The following is a 14,126-nucleotide window of genomic DNA, read 5'->3' on the forward strand; positions in this document are numbered from 1 at the left end:
TTAAGTTGGCCCTTGTTCAAGAGAGCAAATTCTAAAGTGAAATCCCAGCTACGGCACAGGCAAGCTGTGCTTCCTGCCCACCTCCCAGCTAGAATCTACCTTCACAGAGAAAGAGAAAAAGCAGATGCCTGAACTACACATCTAACAAGAAAACAAGAATGGAAAGAAGATGGCTCTAGAATGTGACTGTGAATCTCATTAGCACTTGCCTGACTCGCTTGGGACTCAACACTGTGACAACATCAAGTTTGCATTATGTTTCTAAGTGGTATATGGTTTTTTCTTGGCTATTTTTGGTAGTGAAGTATAGAGAAAGGGAGACATGGGATGGGTAATGGAGGACTAATTTAGACTCTAACCAACTCTCTAAATAGAGATCCTTTAGAACTGAATGTCTAAATTAAAATTAAGCGTCATCTTGCTGCTCAGTAAAGGCATTGTATCCTCAGGAGACATCTGAAGGACAGTGGAGAACGCAGCAGTTTCTAGAGTGGCTCAGTGACACAAAGGTGGGCCTGGGTCTCCAGAAAGGTCATGTCGGTGGGACTTGCAGCTGATTAAGTTTTAATCTACTTTATACATCAGGCCCAATATCATTCAAAGATAAACAAGTTTCAAGACTTACATCTAAAGCTGGGCATTGTGGTCATGCCTCTAACACTATGGAGGCTAGAATATCAGGATTTTGAGTTTGAACATCTTTAGCTAGAGAAATTTGAAATCAGCCTATCTATCTAATGAGGCCTGTCTCAAAATAAATGTATATATACTAAATACATTAGCAATAAACATACAAAATTCCATGATAGGATTATAATTTGAGACTTTTTTGTGTGCATGTGTTTGCACGTGTATATGCTTAGAGAACAGAAGATAATGTCTAGTAGCATCCCGCGGGTACAGTCCGGCTCTTTCTTATTTTGTCTGATGCAGGATCTTTCACTTGCCTGGAATTCACCAAGTAGGCTAGACTAAGTGGCCAGTGAACTTCTCAGCACTGGGATTCCAAACAGGGATTACTGAGACTGGAAAGTGGGTCTCAACTCGGGTCCTCAGGGCTGCGCAGCAAGCACTTACTGGCTGAGCAATCTTCCTAGCTCTGTTCTGGCAATCTTAATGTCCAACAAGAGGCTTGCTTGAATAAATTAATGTAGTCAAAGACTATGAAATATTATACAGGCATTAAATCCATATAGAATATTTAAGACTTGTTAATGATATATAGTTAAGAGAAACAGATAATTTTTAATTTTTATTCATTTAAGGGGCTTTGGTTTGGTTTGGTTGGTTTATGTTTTGTGGTGCTAGGAATAAAACCCAGGGTCTTGTGCTGTTCAACCAAGCCACACCCAAGCCACTTTTGTTTCTCCAGAGAAGGGTTTATTTCAAACCCAGAAGCCCTCTTACATCTTCCTAAGTGCTGAGACTACAATTTCAATAAGGGTGAGATGACAGTTTCAATAAGGGTCAAAAAGATAGTCAGTGAAAAAAATTCTTTTGAAAAATTGTTTTAAAAAATGACTCTAAAGTGAAAGACAATATCCAGGAAGGACCGTGTGGCTTCTGTGTACTCTAAAAATGGTGGTTATTAAGCCCAGGAACTGCCCCCAACAGACATACAGCAATGTTGACCAAAAAGAAAGCTGACTGAAAGACAAGCTGGAACAAAATGAAGAAGGACTTCCCCACAGCCTGTTTAGCTCCCAGCTTTGCCACTGTGGTCATGGACAAGCAGGTGACGAAGTGGGGGCAGCTTCTGTTGCCCAGGTCTCCAAGTCTACTCAGAGAGAGGAGTTTCACACCTTCTGCAGTCACAGCCTGCAGCCTGCTCCAGGGAAGCGCCCCCATGGCAGCAGCCACCTCCTCTGTGCAGCCACACTGTGCTCATGTTGTACCGGGGACGTCAGCACACAGGACCTTTGAGCTTACATGTTGCTAAGGCTCTAAAACACGCCACACTTCTGTGTGTCCAAATGAATAAGCAAAACTCCACTTCTTCAAAGTCTCTTTCAGTAAAGCAGAACATTTTTGCCGAAGGCAAGAGTCCAAGAACTGAACTGGGAGCGCTTTCTTGGGCCTCGACTCTAGCCTTTGACAAGCTTATTTATAGACCAAAATATCTTTGTCTACTGACATGGATTTTTTTTATGAGATAGGGCTTTAGTGTGTTGTTAAGGCTGGCCTTGAACTTACAATCACCCTGCCTTAGCTTCCTGAGTTGTAGGACTGTAGGCATGTTAGTACCATGACTGCCTAGCTATCATGGAAAGCTTCAAAAACAAAAGAAGCAGTAGAAACAAGGCCAAACAGCAGTAAGCTAGAAGTCTGGAAACTGTACCCACAGAATATAAGTATAAACTTAACAAACCCCAGATTTTTTTTCACAAGTAACAACAGAGCTGAGAAATGGAAAGGTGCCCTACCCTCACTGGCCAGCTGTAGGGATGTGCTGCACAGCAAAACACGGCAGTGTTCACACAGGAGGGGCTGGAGAAGCAGCTCATCCCCGACCCTTCACTCAGTCCCAATTCCTCCCGTCCTCTGAGCTCACTTACAACCAGGAGCGCAGAGGACGAGAAGCGGGCAGTTTCTGAGCCAGAGCACTTTCTGAAGCAGGAGCTGTCATATGCCTCTCTGAGCAATGACTCTAGTACTCAACACTTAGACCAGAAAACCACACCAGTGACGTCATTTCAACATACGTGAGGATTTGGCTCCATAGTGATTCTTGAGTAAGTGTAAGGAAGCTCTCCATACCATGCTGTAAGTCTTGGTTGCGGATAAGTTATATCTAAGAAAGAAAATACAGGGCTCTTGAGATGGATGCCGTGGTAAGGTGTGCCCACACTGGAGGAGAAGTGTGAGGAACACAAGGAAGAGGAAGACTGACCCAGTCCCTTCCTCAGGATATGGGAGGTGGCTAGCGGACGCTGGAAGGGCTACACAGGAAAGACATGCTGGCAGGGACAGCCTGGGCAACGGCTCTGGGGAGGGAAAGTGTATGATCTGTTTGTTTCAGTCACAGAAAAAAAAAATCTCAAAAAGCAGAATATGGAGCCTGAGCCATGTGAAATGGATTTGTAGTAATAATCCGCTTGAAAAGCAAGAGAACCTAGTCATCTATATATGTCACAGCAACACTGTACATGTCCTTCTGATCTAAAACAGTGGAAGCAACTGTAACACAACCTGCTTTTGTCACACGTGGATGCTATCTAAACTGTTTTAGAGAGGTCAGGGGCTACCATCTCTCCCCAACAGACATCGGTCACAACAAGATTAACACAGGACTGAGGACATGAAGCTCAGTAGTAGAACTTTCTAAACCTCTAAGACTGCATAAAGCCTTGCATTTGAACCCAGAATTGCTGAAAAAAGGAGTTGGGGGAGCCAGTGTTCATTAAAGGACACACACACACACACACACACATAGGCATTCTGTTAAGCAAGTATCATGCATCATTTTATTTAATTAACATGAATCTTATAATTTGTGTACTATTAGATAAATTTTAAAGATAAGAAAACCTAGAATTACAGAGCCTCTGAACTGTAATTTGCTCAAAATTAACAATTACTTGGAACGCTAAAGCAAGCACCCAAAGCCACACTGTGAAAACTCCTAGAGTAGGGAAGGCTTCCTTAAAAAGGCTCCTATTCTGACACCCGTGTTTAAAAGAAAAAAAAAAATGAAGCCAGTTCACATGCACTTTGTCTCTTTCTTCACAAGCAATTCAAACTGGCTCCAAGTCCTAGGGAAGGAGCTTATGTCAGAGCACAGACGCCTCCTAGTGGCCAAGTGAGGTAGCACAGGCATTGCAGGAGCAGGGAGAGCAACAGTAAGGGGCAGATCAGAGTAAGGTAATCAATGGTGCTGCATCTTCACAAGCTCAGGAGAGGGGACATTGAAACTGAAGGAGACTGGCTGACTCCAGTGAAAGGAATGAGAAAACACAAAGTCAGTAAGTAGGACTTCAGTAAAATGTGTGCCAAATGGAGTAGCAAAAAGAAAGCTCTGGAAACTTCTATAAAGAAGGAACAAGCACCATCAGAAGAGAGAAGCAGTTAAAGCGAAAGGGAGGGCATGTCAGGCTTTCTTGGCTCTCTGAGCTCTTGCCTCTCTCTTGTCCACTCTCCCTGACCTCTGGGTCTCTGCTGGGCAAGACTTCTGCCCGGCACACTAATTCCTGTCTGTCCCTTAGAGAGTCTTGGCTTTTATCCTGTTTGAGACCAGCTATGTTAAGCAGATGCGGGGAACTGCAAACATTTGAACGGGGACTGTGCAGCAGCAACTGTGCCCAGAGGCCTGCTTACCCTCTTTGATGCCCATCCTCTGTTTCCAGGGGACATCCTGACAAAGGCGCTCCAGTATCCAGTCAGCTTCCTTCAAGTCCACGAAGCCAGGATATAAACACACCCTTAATGCAGAGAGAGCGGTCATTAGTGGAACTACACAGAAAAGGCGGACTGAATACCGGCAGAGTTGACTAGACTTTCACTTTAAAGGGCAGATGGAGCTATTTTCCTTCCATATGATCTTCACATAAAATAACACACTCCATTTACGGCACCACTGAAGACACACGGCCATAAGAGGGACACATGAGGCTTTCTAGAGTTCTGCTTCAAACAGTGTTCAAGATACTTTTCTGCCCCGGAGAGAGGAGGCAGAGAGTACTAGCATGGCTCTGTTTAGAAACATTGGACAGGCACTTAATGTCCCTCAGTTTCCAAAAGTATAACCTAAAGATGACATCCATTTCATAAGGTCACTATGAAGAGGAACTAGTAAAATGTAGAGGTCAAAAACTATTTTTTAAAACTATATCCATTAGAAGACAGAGACTACCATGGCTATCAAAACAAACATACCCAAATGAGGTTTCCTTTTACTAAATACATTCTCATCCTGTTACAGATTCAGCTGAAAAAGTCATTTTGTATCTCTTCCCTAAGAAAAGTCTAGAAGTGCACTCTCCTGCAGTCTTGACAGCAGCAAGCCCTCAGAAGGTGCATGTGCGTTAGAAGACCCAGAGACCATCTAAAGCTACCTAGTTAACACAAGACCTGGCTGACCGGGACAACACAGCTGGTCATGCACACTGGCTGGGAAAGTCTTGCTTCAAAGGGCAGTGTCTCCGATAGATGGCTGGTTTGCTTTGTTGTTACTGTTTTTGTTTCTTGTCAACCTGATACAATCAAGGGCCATTCGGGAAGAAAGAATCCCAACTGAGGACTTGCTTCCGTCAGACTGGCCAGTAGGTGAGTCTTGACTGACGATTGGGGTGGGAAGGCCCAGCTTACTGTGGGCAATACCATCCCTGGTCAGATGGTCCTGGGGTGGCTAAGACAACAGATTAACCCAGGAAGAGCAAGTCAGTAAGCAGCATTTCTCCATGGCCTCTGTTCTGTTCCTGCCCGACTTCTGTGACCCGGGAGTTGAAAGGTGGAGCCATCCCTTTCCTTCCCACATTGCACTCAGGAATCGTATTTATCACAGCAATAAAAAACAAAGATTGGGGTTTAAACAGTAGCCACACCAGCCAGTTTTACAGGGTGCTCTATATCCAGAAGAGGATCCTGTTAAGCAACTTTCATTTGTCATTTCTGATGTAATTGTTTATCTCATTGGTTTATGGTGGTAGTTAATATATTGTGCATTAAAATATTTTTAAATAGTGACTACATGTAATATATATATAACTTTACCTTCTTATATATATTTAATATATATTTAACTTAATATATATTTAACTTTACCTTCAATTCACCTTAATGTGGCAATGTAACACTATATAATGAATATATACGTAGTTCATGAAATGCAGCAATAAATAATGAAGCACTCACTAAAGACTGGAGCCAGCTCTGGCACTAAGCTACTGTGAGTGGCGGGGGTGCAGGAAAAGGACTGTCTCTCTGGGCTTGGCTTCCTCGTGAGACTGTGGTCACAACAGTTGCTCTAACAGTCAGAAGCTGTGAAAATGTTCTGATGCTAGAAAGAGTTTGTAAAAAGGAAGTATTACCCGAGTCTTGTTCCTTAATAAGGGGAGGACAATTTCAAGAGCCTATAACTCAGTGACAGCTGCAGTCACGCACCAATGAGGAGTCACCTACCTCGACACACCAGTGGGTGACAGGCTGATTTCATGCACTCCCTCCCTGCTAAAGAAGCAGAGGAAAAGCACGTGTCAGTGTGAGGCAATGGAATCCACCCTGTTTGTGCCCTCCCACGGCCCTGACTCATTAGGATTGGTGGTTACCTTTAGAGAACACTAGGAGGGGGGCATAATCTCCACCCTCCTCCTCAACTGCTAGACAAGGGGCAAAATGGTGGCACATCATTAATGGTACTGGGAACAGAACCCCGATGGGATCAGGCCATGGGGACAAAAGCGGGAGATAATAACCTCTGACTCTACCCCTTTAGGTTTCATGCATGATTTAGGCTGATAGGATCCAAGAACCTATCACCAATGGAGAGTTTAGAATGAGGACTACAGCCCAGGGGGCAAGTGCACACACCTCAACACCTAGAGCATCTGTTACTTTCAAGGACAAATGTCTAGTGAGTTCTTCCTCTGGGTAGAACTCCTTCAGTGTCCCCATCACTGCATTCATGGTCCTTGAGACCTAGACCTCTCTTCTGATGACTCCCACAGAGCCACCATCCTCAGCAGCAACCGCTTGCATTCCTTTACTACAGCACTATAGGAGTTTCCAGCCCATGTTTCTGTACGCAGGAATACTTCCCTACCGGCCAGCAGCCCCTATCCAACTCACCTCCCAGTCTGGTGCAAGGAAAGCTTCTCACTTCCCCTACAAAAATCTCACTGCACCTCACCTCTAAAACTTCCCTGACCATTAATTTGTGCCAGTAACATGACCCATCTCACCCTGTGCCAGTATTAGATCTTATGTACAAAATTACAACTTGTTTAAATGTCTATTCTATTTGTTAGATGTGGGTATTTTAAGGGGCAAAGAGTGGCTTATTCTCACACCTTACACACAGTGGATGGGTGATAAAAGCTTGCTGAATGCTGGGCAGAGGTGGCACATGCCTTTAAGTGTTTGGGATGCAGAGGCAGACAGACACATCTCTGTAGGTTCAAGCCCAGCCTGGTCAGCAGAGCAAATCCCAGGACAGGATCCAAAGTTACAGAGAAACCCTGTCTCAAAAAATAAAAACCAAACCAAACAAACAAACAAAACTTGCTGAATTTAATCCAGTGTGGAAAGGTGTGAAACACAGACATACAGGTGCAAGTTTTATGGCAGAAAAGCAACAGAGCACACAGATCATTTACTACTTTAAAGGTTTTCCTATCACCTCTCTCAGGGGCCAGTGGTTCCTGACCTCTGCACTAGGCTCCTAGGCAGCTGAATGAGCACAACTAGCATTTATTTCTCAAGGACCACATTCTACTACGGAAGTTGTCTAAATAGATTCCGAGGATATAAATACTGTGCTTTAATGAGATATACAGAACTGTATCTAGAAACTCTCTCACTCCAAACATGGAGCACATTTCTGGGAACTGGCAAACAAAGCCTAGGCGAGTTAACTTTGGACACAGCAAGGCTGAGCCCCAAACACCTAGAGAGAGATGCTGTGACATTTCCCTCGACTTGCAAACTTACGACTGCATCCCTCCCTTTTAATCCCAACTGTAATGGTTTCGTGGCTTTGTTCTCTCTACCACCAAAGGAGGTGATACTGCATAGGTACCGTTCAAACAGTCAAAGACTAGTAGACCTAAGCCGGATTTAAGTGACTTTACTACTAGTCCTTAACATACAAAGAAGAAAATCAAATTCTAGAGAGATGGAAAGAACTCAGGACTAGTTATATAGCTAACTAGTTGCAAAGATGTGACTAGATAATTACTGAAATTATGTTGATATTTGTGTGAGTTTCAAATTCTTGTAAAACCAGTCTACAAATATCTTTATAGCATAACAGACTGCTCATAGGCAAGAACATCCATCTGATGCTAATTGCTAACATAAAAGTATAGCTCATACTGATAGCTTATTTACATCAGGTGGAAAGTGAGAGGCAGGAGAAAAGAAGCCAATATATCTCACACCTGCTTTGGAAAACATTCCAGACATAAATGAATACAAGAGGAACATTTAACATTGCTTAAATTGCTCAGCACCAAGCCCATGGTTTTAGGACATGGGATGCAGGGTCATCTAGTTCACAGCAGTTTTCATAAGGACTGCTAGCAAAAGGGCACTCAGGGCTTCCCAGCAAGCCAGGCTGCAGTGACTCAGGACAATGTCTTTTCTGTACCCAGTCTACCCTTCCAGAAACCAATGAAACGGGGCCAGGAAATCAACCCCGGAGTTAGAACGGAATGTGCAGAGATCTTGCTGTTTTCTATACCATCGGTAAACCCAGGAAGTCTCCTCAAAAGATCAAGTTCAACGACTGAGGTAGACTATTCCTTCCAGCCATGTTCTTTTTAAAGGGAAAGTCATCGAGGGAAAGACCCTGGCCATGCACTTCACCGTGGGCAATGCTTACTTACTCAATCACTCTGGGCTCTGGGACTGTACGCACAACCTGCAAGGAAACAGGCAGATCTGAACTCGGGGATGGTTCCCAAGGGTCAAGAATAGCACATACCTCTCATTTCTAGCCAAAACAAGGCAGGTTTACACCCATCCTTTTTCCATCCCACCACCACTACCCCAACAAAGCATTGTTCCTGCAGTTCCTAGAACTATGTCACACTGGCCAGATGACCGAAAATGTGATACAATTAGAACTAGCCAACTTTCCCGTTAGCCAGACACTCTGCAGAAACCTTTTATTAATAAAAAAGACTTTTTTTTTAAAGTAGATGATACATTCTAAGAGGAGTTTTGATAATTATTATATCAGCAGTTCTCAACCTGTGAGCCATGACCTCTTTGGGAGCTGAACGACCCTTTCACAGGGGTCGCCTAAGATCATCGGAAAACACAGATATTTACATTACAATTCCTAACAGCAGCACAGTTATGAAGTAGTAATGAAATAAGAGTATGGTTGAGGCCACCACAACATGATGATTATATTAAAGGGCTGCAGCATCAGGAAGGTTGAGAACCGCCCATCTATATGATTGTTACTATACCAAGATCCCTAACTTTTAAACTGTATTTTTTTCATTTTATTATTCTTTTAAGTGAAGGGGCTGAGGAGATGGCTACAAAAGCATGAGAGACTAAACTCAAATTCTCCACACCATGTAAATGCTGAGTGGGTGCAGAGGCTAATCTGCAATGCAGAGCTCGGGGGGGTGAAGACAGGGAACTCCCAGGGCAGGCCGGCTCATTAGAACATTCTGTATTCAGCTGAGACCCTGACTGGATATAAATGTGGGGAGCAACTGAGGACAATACCTGATGTCAACCTCTGGCCTCTGCACACACGTCTATAGGCACATACACATGTGTGCCCATACATATAAACATGCATTTGCATAACACACACATGAAAATAAAAAAAGAACTGGGAGTTTCTTCAAGAGAGAGCACTTCCCTAGCATACGTAAGACTCTGGGCTTGATCCCCGCCCTGCAATGCCTTTGTCCCCCCAAAACTGAGTCATCTATGTTTTTTACATTTATTTCCTATGGGGCTGGGGGCTAAAAAAATCAGGCATTTTGGTATAATCACTGAAATTTCAGAAGGATTTTCTGTAACAATTCTGAAGAGAACATCATTATAGAACTGTTAGATCTTAGCTAGATAATGCAAGCTCTTGTCACAGTATACCATGAAGCGGTAGCCATGGTACAGCTTCCCTGCCTCTCCCCGCCAAAAAAGACAGAGGGTTTGGAGGGAAACATGGCCATGCAATGAGGACAGAATACAAAGAATCTTCAGGCAGATAAGAAAACCAAAATAGTTCACATTTCATTATGATTAGACTCTTTTTGTTCTGCTACTCTTAAGTACACCCATTCAGCCACCGCTGGGGCACTGGCTCCAGAAACACAGCTTTTGTAAGCACATCTGTTACCACTGAAGGAGAAACAGCAGTTTACCAGCTGAGGCTCTTTGAACACAAACTCTCTGTCAGGCAGCTGCTTCCTCCGCCAGGCCTGCCCCGGTGTCTGGGGAAGATGGCTCCTACCAGTAGTAGCTGAAACAAGAGAGAAGGGCCTCAAACAAGAGCCGATAAACCTCCCTGAAGATGACTTATGACCCCAAAATGTAATTGGCAAGGCAACAACCAGGCTCCACCCACGCTGAAGGTACTGACTAAACAGGAGGAGCCAAGTTAATGCCCTTAGCTCACCATCGACCAGATCAGACAAATGCCAGGCATTTCTAAAGAAAACTGTGAACAACCAGAGTGGGCGTTCATTACAGAGCAAAGGGTAAAAACAGGACGATGGCGGCTGTCCACACCCACACAGTCCCTGCAGGTTCTTGCCTGGCGGAGCAGCCCAGGCTCCCTGTACTCGGGCTCGCCGTCTTTTGTCGTCCATATTGAACACAAAGCTTTCTGTTCTGAGATTTCAGAAGATTTCATTCCTGAGTCAAACCATGGGATGGTTACCTGTGTTCAAAAAGAAACGAGTGCTTTGTTAAAGACGGTGAGAGCCTGGCCTCCTAACGGGTAATTAAAGCCCTTTTGGTCAGAAGAGACAGCACAACAGCAGATAGAGCTCCTACATAAATCAACTGTCAGACGCTGACTCACTAGGACTGCTGGCTATCACAACACTTTCTCAGCAGGCAGTCAGTCTATCACACATAGACTGTGCTATTCATATTAGTCTCAAGAGCAGAACACGCCCCTTAGTCCTTAACATGAATATTGAAAAACAGGCCAAGTCAGGTATGGCGGTGCTTGCTTTTAATCCCAACTCTCAGGAGCCAGAGGCAGGAGATCTATGTGAGTTCAAAGGCCAGCCTGCTCTACAGAGTTCCAGGACAGTCAGGGCTACCCAGAGAAACCCTGCTTCAAAAAGCGGGAAATAAGAAAACGTCAAGACCCAGCTTCCTCGTGCATTACTGCTTACACTGGTTGTATGAGCGTCCCCAGAAGTTTTAAAAGTAGACATGACAGAGGAACCAGAAGGACTTTGGCCTAGTGTAAGAGAAGCACAAACAGGCAAATCCTACATGACCTCACACATAAAGACTGAAGAAAGCTGAGGCCCTAAGAGTAGAATGTGATTCCTTGTGACTAGGGAAGGAGGCTAAATGGGAAAAAGGACACTGTGGATCCAAAGTACAAAGATTCATTTGGACAAGGTGAGTTTTACTGATCTACTGCATGAACAATAACCATAAACACCAAAATCCTGGGTATTTCATAGTTACAAAGAGTAGATTTTAAATATTTCTGTCACAAAATGGCATGTGAAGTAATAAATGTATTCATTTTGTGTTCTTTCTATATCACAAGCATGTATCAAAACGTCACAGTATCCCATAAATACATACAAGAATTTGTCCACTAAAATTAAATTTAAATTAAAATCTAAAATATTCATATCCCACTTTCAAAACTATGATTTAGGAAAGATTTCATTTCTATGCTTACAAGAAGCAGAGAAAGGTAAGATGCTAATATACATGGGGAGCAGGGGTTTAGTGACTTACAAAGTCACTCAGAGAAATCAATACCGACTAAAAGTTCAGCTTTTATCAAGGCTCAGCCTTAAGCTAATCAAATCCCGTACATTTTCGCCCACTAATTATACCCTGTGGCAAATACAGAATACAGGAGGGTCGGGACACATGTTCTGAATTTATGAGCCACTTCTTTATGGGTCTAGGAAAGCTTCAAGTTCCCAAAGAGAACACAGTTATATTAACGCTCAGCCTACAGATCCCCAAGCCCCATCTCCTAGACCTTCTGATCCACAAGAGTAGATCTGGATTCGGGACTCCATGCTTATAAATCTCCTTAAGTGATAAGAAGTATGGTTTACCAGCACACTCCTGTAATCTCAGCATCCAGGAAGCCTGAGTTAAATATTGAGAGCCTGTCTCATCAACAACAACCTATATCAGGTAGAGACACGAAGAGCCTGTCAGCTGCCCCAAGGCGTTAATGAAACGATCAAATCCAACTCTCCAGCCGAGCGAGATGTGCGAAGGAAGCCCTAGGGCATCTCTGAGGTCTTAAAGGCATAAGACGAGGGTTAGCGGGGGTCCCCAAAGGCCTCTGACCAGCGCACCTTGCTGCTCATTCACACAGGAGCGATGTCATTCGTCTAGGGCAACTGCTGAAAATCAAAATTCTCAGAGCCGTCTGAGACTTAGTCTGTGGAGTCCCTGCCACCCTGACACCCAAAGCTTGAAACCCGTAAGAAGAACAAGGGCTCTGGCGGTAGCGGGAACTTGCTTTGAATGCAGATCTGTCCCACCTGCAAACACCGCGCCAACTGACGTTACCGTCTGAGCCCCAGCCTCTCCTTCACAAGCAAGAGCTGGAGCCAGCACCGCCCTCGGGGTTGGGGTAAAGAACAGCGGGGAACAGCCTGCTGATGTGACGGGGGAGCTGGGCTCCTTTCCCTAATTCAGACCGACTCCCTTCCAGCCGGTGGCCTAGGAGCAGTCCTCACACGCGCCGCAAGCCAGGGCTGGGCGTGCCGGACCGAGCCGGCTGAGCTCGCGGAAACTTCCCAGCTTTCCCGACGCTGGGGAACCTTCAGAGTGAGGCACCAGCTCCTGTAACGCCCAACCACAGGCCGCGCTGTCACCTACTTCCTCTTACGTTAAACATTGCCACCGCTTCCGGTGTGTACCCCGGAGTCCGGGTCACCCCATATTCCTGGTGCCTAGAGGGCCGAGTCGAGATACTGAAGGGAACCAGATTAGAATTGTGGACAGGCGCGGGGGTTTAAGACGGCCAATGGGAGGAGGAGGTAGGAATGAAGATGAGTCTCCAAGGCCTATATCCCCACGACGGAAGCTCCCGAAACTAGTGCTGGCATCTTTGGTTTGTTGTGGAAAGAGCAACTATAGTATTCCGGAACTTGGTGGACGGACCCGGGAGTTGGAAGGACTCGGATCATAGTGTGTTCAGCCATAGACTTCCCAAGTGCTCCGTTTCCTTTTTAAATGATCATAGCTCCTGTTAGTGGGATTAAATAAGATCAAAATATCTAGAACACTATATAAATTTAATTATTCAAGATGGCTCAACGTGTCTCCTCACGCATCCAACCTCTTGAGAAGCATCTTTAAAGTTAAGCCCTTGTATCTTACAACGTAACTAATTGTAGCACTGAATTAAATATTTTCTGAAAGCTATTCTCTAAAATTTAGCCAAGCATGATCATTGCCACAATCTTTCAAATAAGCCTTAAGAGTAGCAATAATGACCTTTTAAGGAAAACCCTCCTCTGACTAAGAGAATAGAATCTCCGTCCTGGGGAGACCTAGCCTTGCTATTGGTTTGTGTCAATTACCTGGCCAAAGGACTGCCCCTAGGAAGGAAGGCTTGCTGTAAGCAACACTAAAGAGATAAGCGACTTTAATAAAGTCCTTTAATGAGATACTGTGCTTCACCTCTCTGAATTCCCACCCTCTACCACAGTCTCTTACAGAACATGGGCATAAACAAACATAGCTTTCTTTTTTCTTGCTCTTTCTGCTCTAAGCATGCTTCCTGTCACACTTCAGGCTTCCCCCAAAATTATGTGCTTCTTTAATGCTTCTCTTCTGCCATGGTCTCCCCTCCCCCTTCTCCATTATCTTCCTCTGAGCCCTGCTGAGATTTACAACTCACCTGCCCTCAAGTGTTTTTTTTTGTTGTTGTTGTTGTTGTTTATTTGTTTTTTTTTTGTTTGTTTTCGAGACAGGGTTTCTCTGTCGCTTTGGAGCCTGTCCTGGAACTCCCTTTGTAGACCAGGCTGGCCTCGAACTCACAGAGATCCGCCTGTCTCTGCTTCCCAAGTGCTCGAGTGCTGGGATTAAAGGCGTGCGCCACCACCACCCGCCACCACCACCCGGCTCAGGTGTTTTTCTTTTAAACTAATAAATTGTCCTTGAACTTCTTTTTGAGTCCATTCTTAAATTTTTTTCCTAATGAGACTAAAACACCACGAGGCAATACTAAATAGTGCTTGGCTGTAGCAAGCTCAATGTTCCTGAAACAATGT

General features: G+C 44.4%; 1 protein-coding gene across 7 annotated transcripts in view; it reads right to left on the bottom strand.

Annotated features, from left to right (window-relative positions):
* The window catches only part of Alkbh3 (alkB homolog 3, alpha-ketoglutarate dependent dioxygenase), a 33,429-nt gene extending 20,746 nt beyond the window's left edge, over positions 1–12,683 (bottom strand). The window contains exons 1-8 of one of the 7 annotated variants that reach the window (XM_041641290.1): positions 12,387–12,681; positions 11,949–12,021; positions 10,439–10,564; positions 10,047–10,144; positions 8,541–8,575; positions 6,118–6,165; positions 4,315–4,418; positions 2,703–2,791 (exon numbers count right to left, since the gene is read on the bottom strand). In XM_041641290.1, the coding sequence (XP_041497224.1) occupies positions 2,703–2,791; positions 4,315–4,418; positions 6,118–6,165; positions 8,541–8,575; positions 10,047–10,144; positions 10,439–10,493 (429 nt within the window). In that variant the 5' untranslated portion in view covers positions 10,494–10,564; positions 11,949–12,021; positions 12,387–12,681. Of the gene's footprint in view, positions 1–2,702; positions 2,792–4,314; positions 4,419–6,117; positions 6,166–8,540; positions 8,576–10,046; positions 10,145–10,438; positions 10,588–11,948; positions 12,022–12,197; positions 12,345–12,364 lie in introns of those variants that run through there. The other 6 variants (XM_041641294.1, XM_041641293.1, XM_041641288.1 and 3 more) reach the window with 6 other exon arrangements.
* Positions 12,684–14,126: the final 1,443 nt, after the last annotated feature.

The sequence above is a fragment of the Microtus oregoni genome, unplaced genomic scaffold (assembly GCF_018167655.1).
Source record: "Microtus oregoni isolate MIOR12 unplaced genomic scaffold, Mior012 000068F_ref0000429, whole genome shotgun sequence".
Taxonomy (NCBI): domain Eukaryota; kingdom Metazoa; phylum Chordata; class Mammalia; order Rodentia; family Cricetidae; genus Microtus; species Microtus oregoni.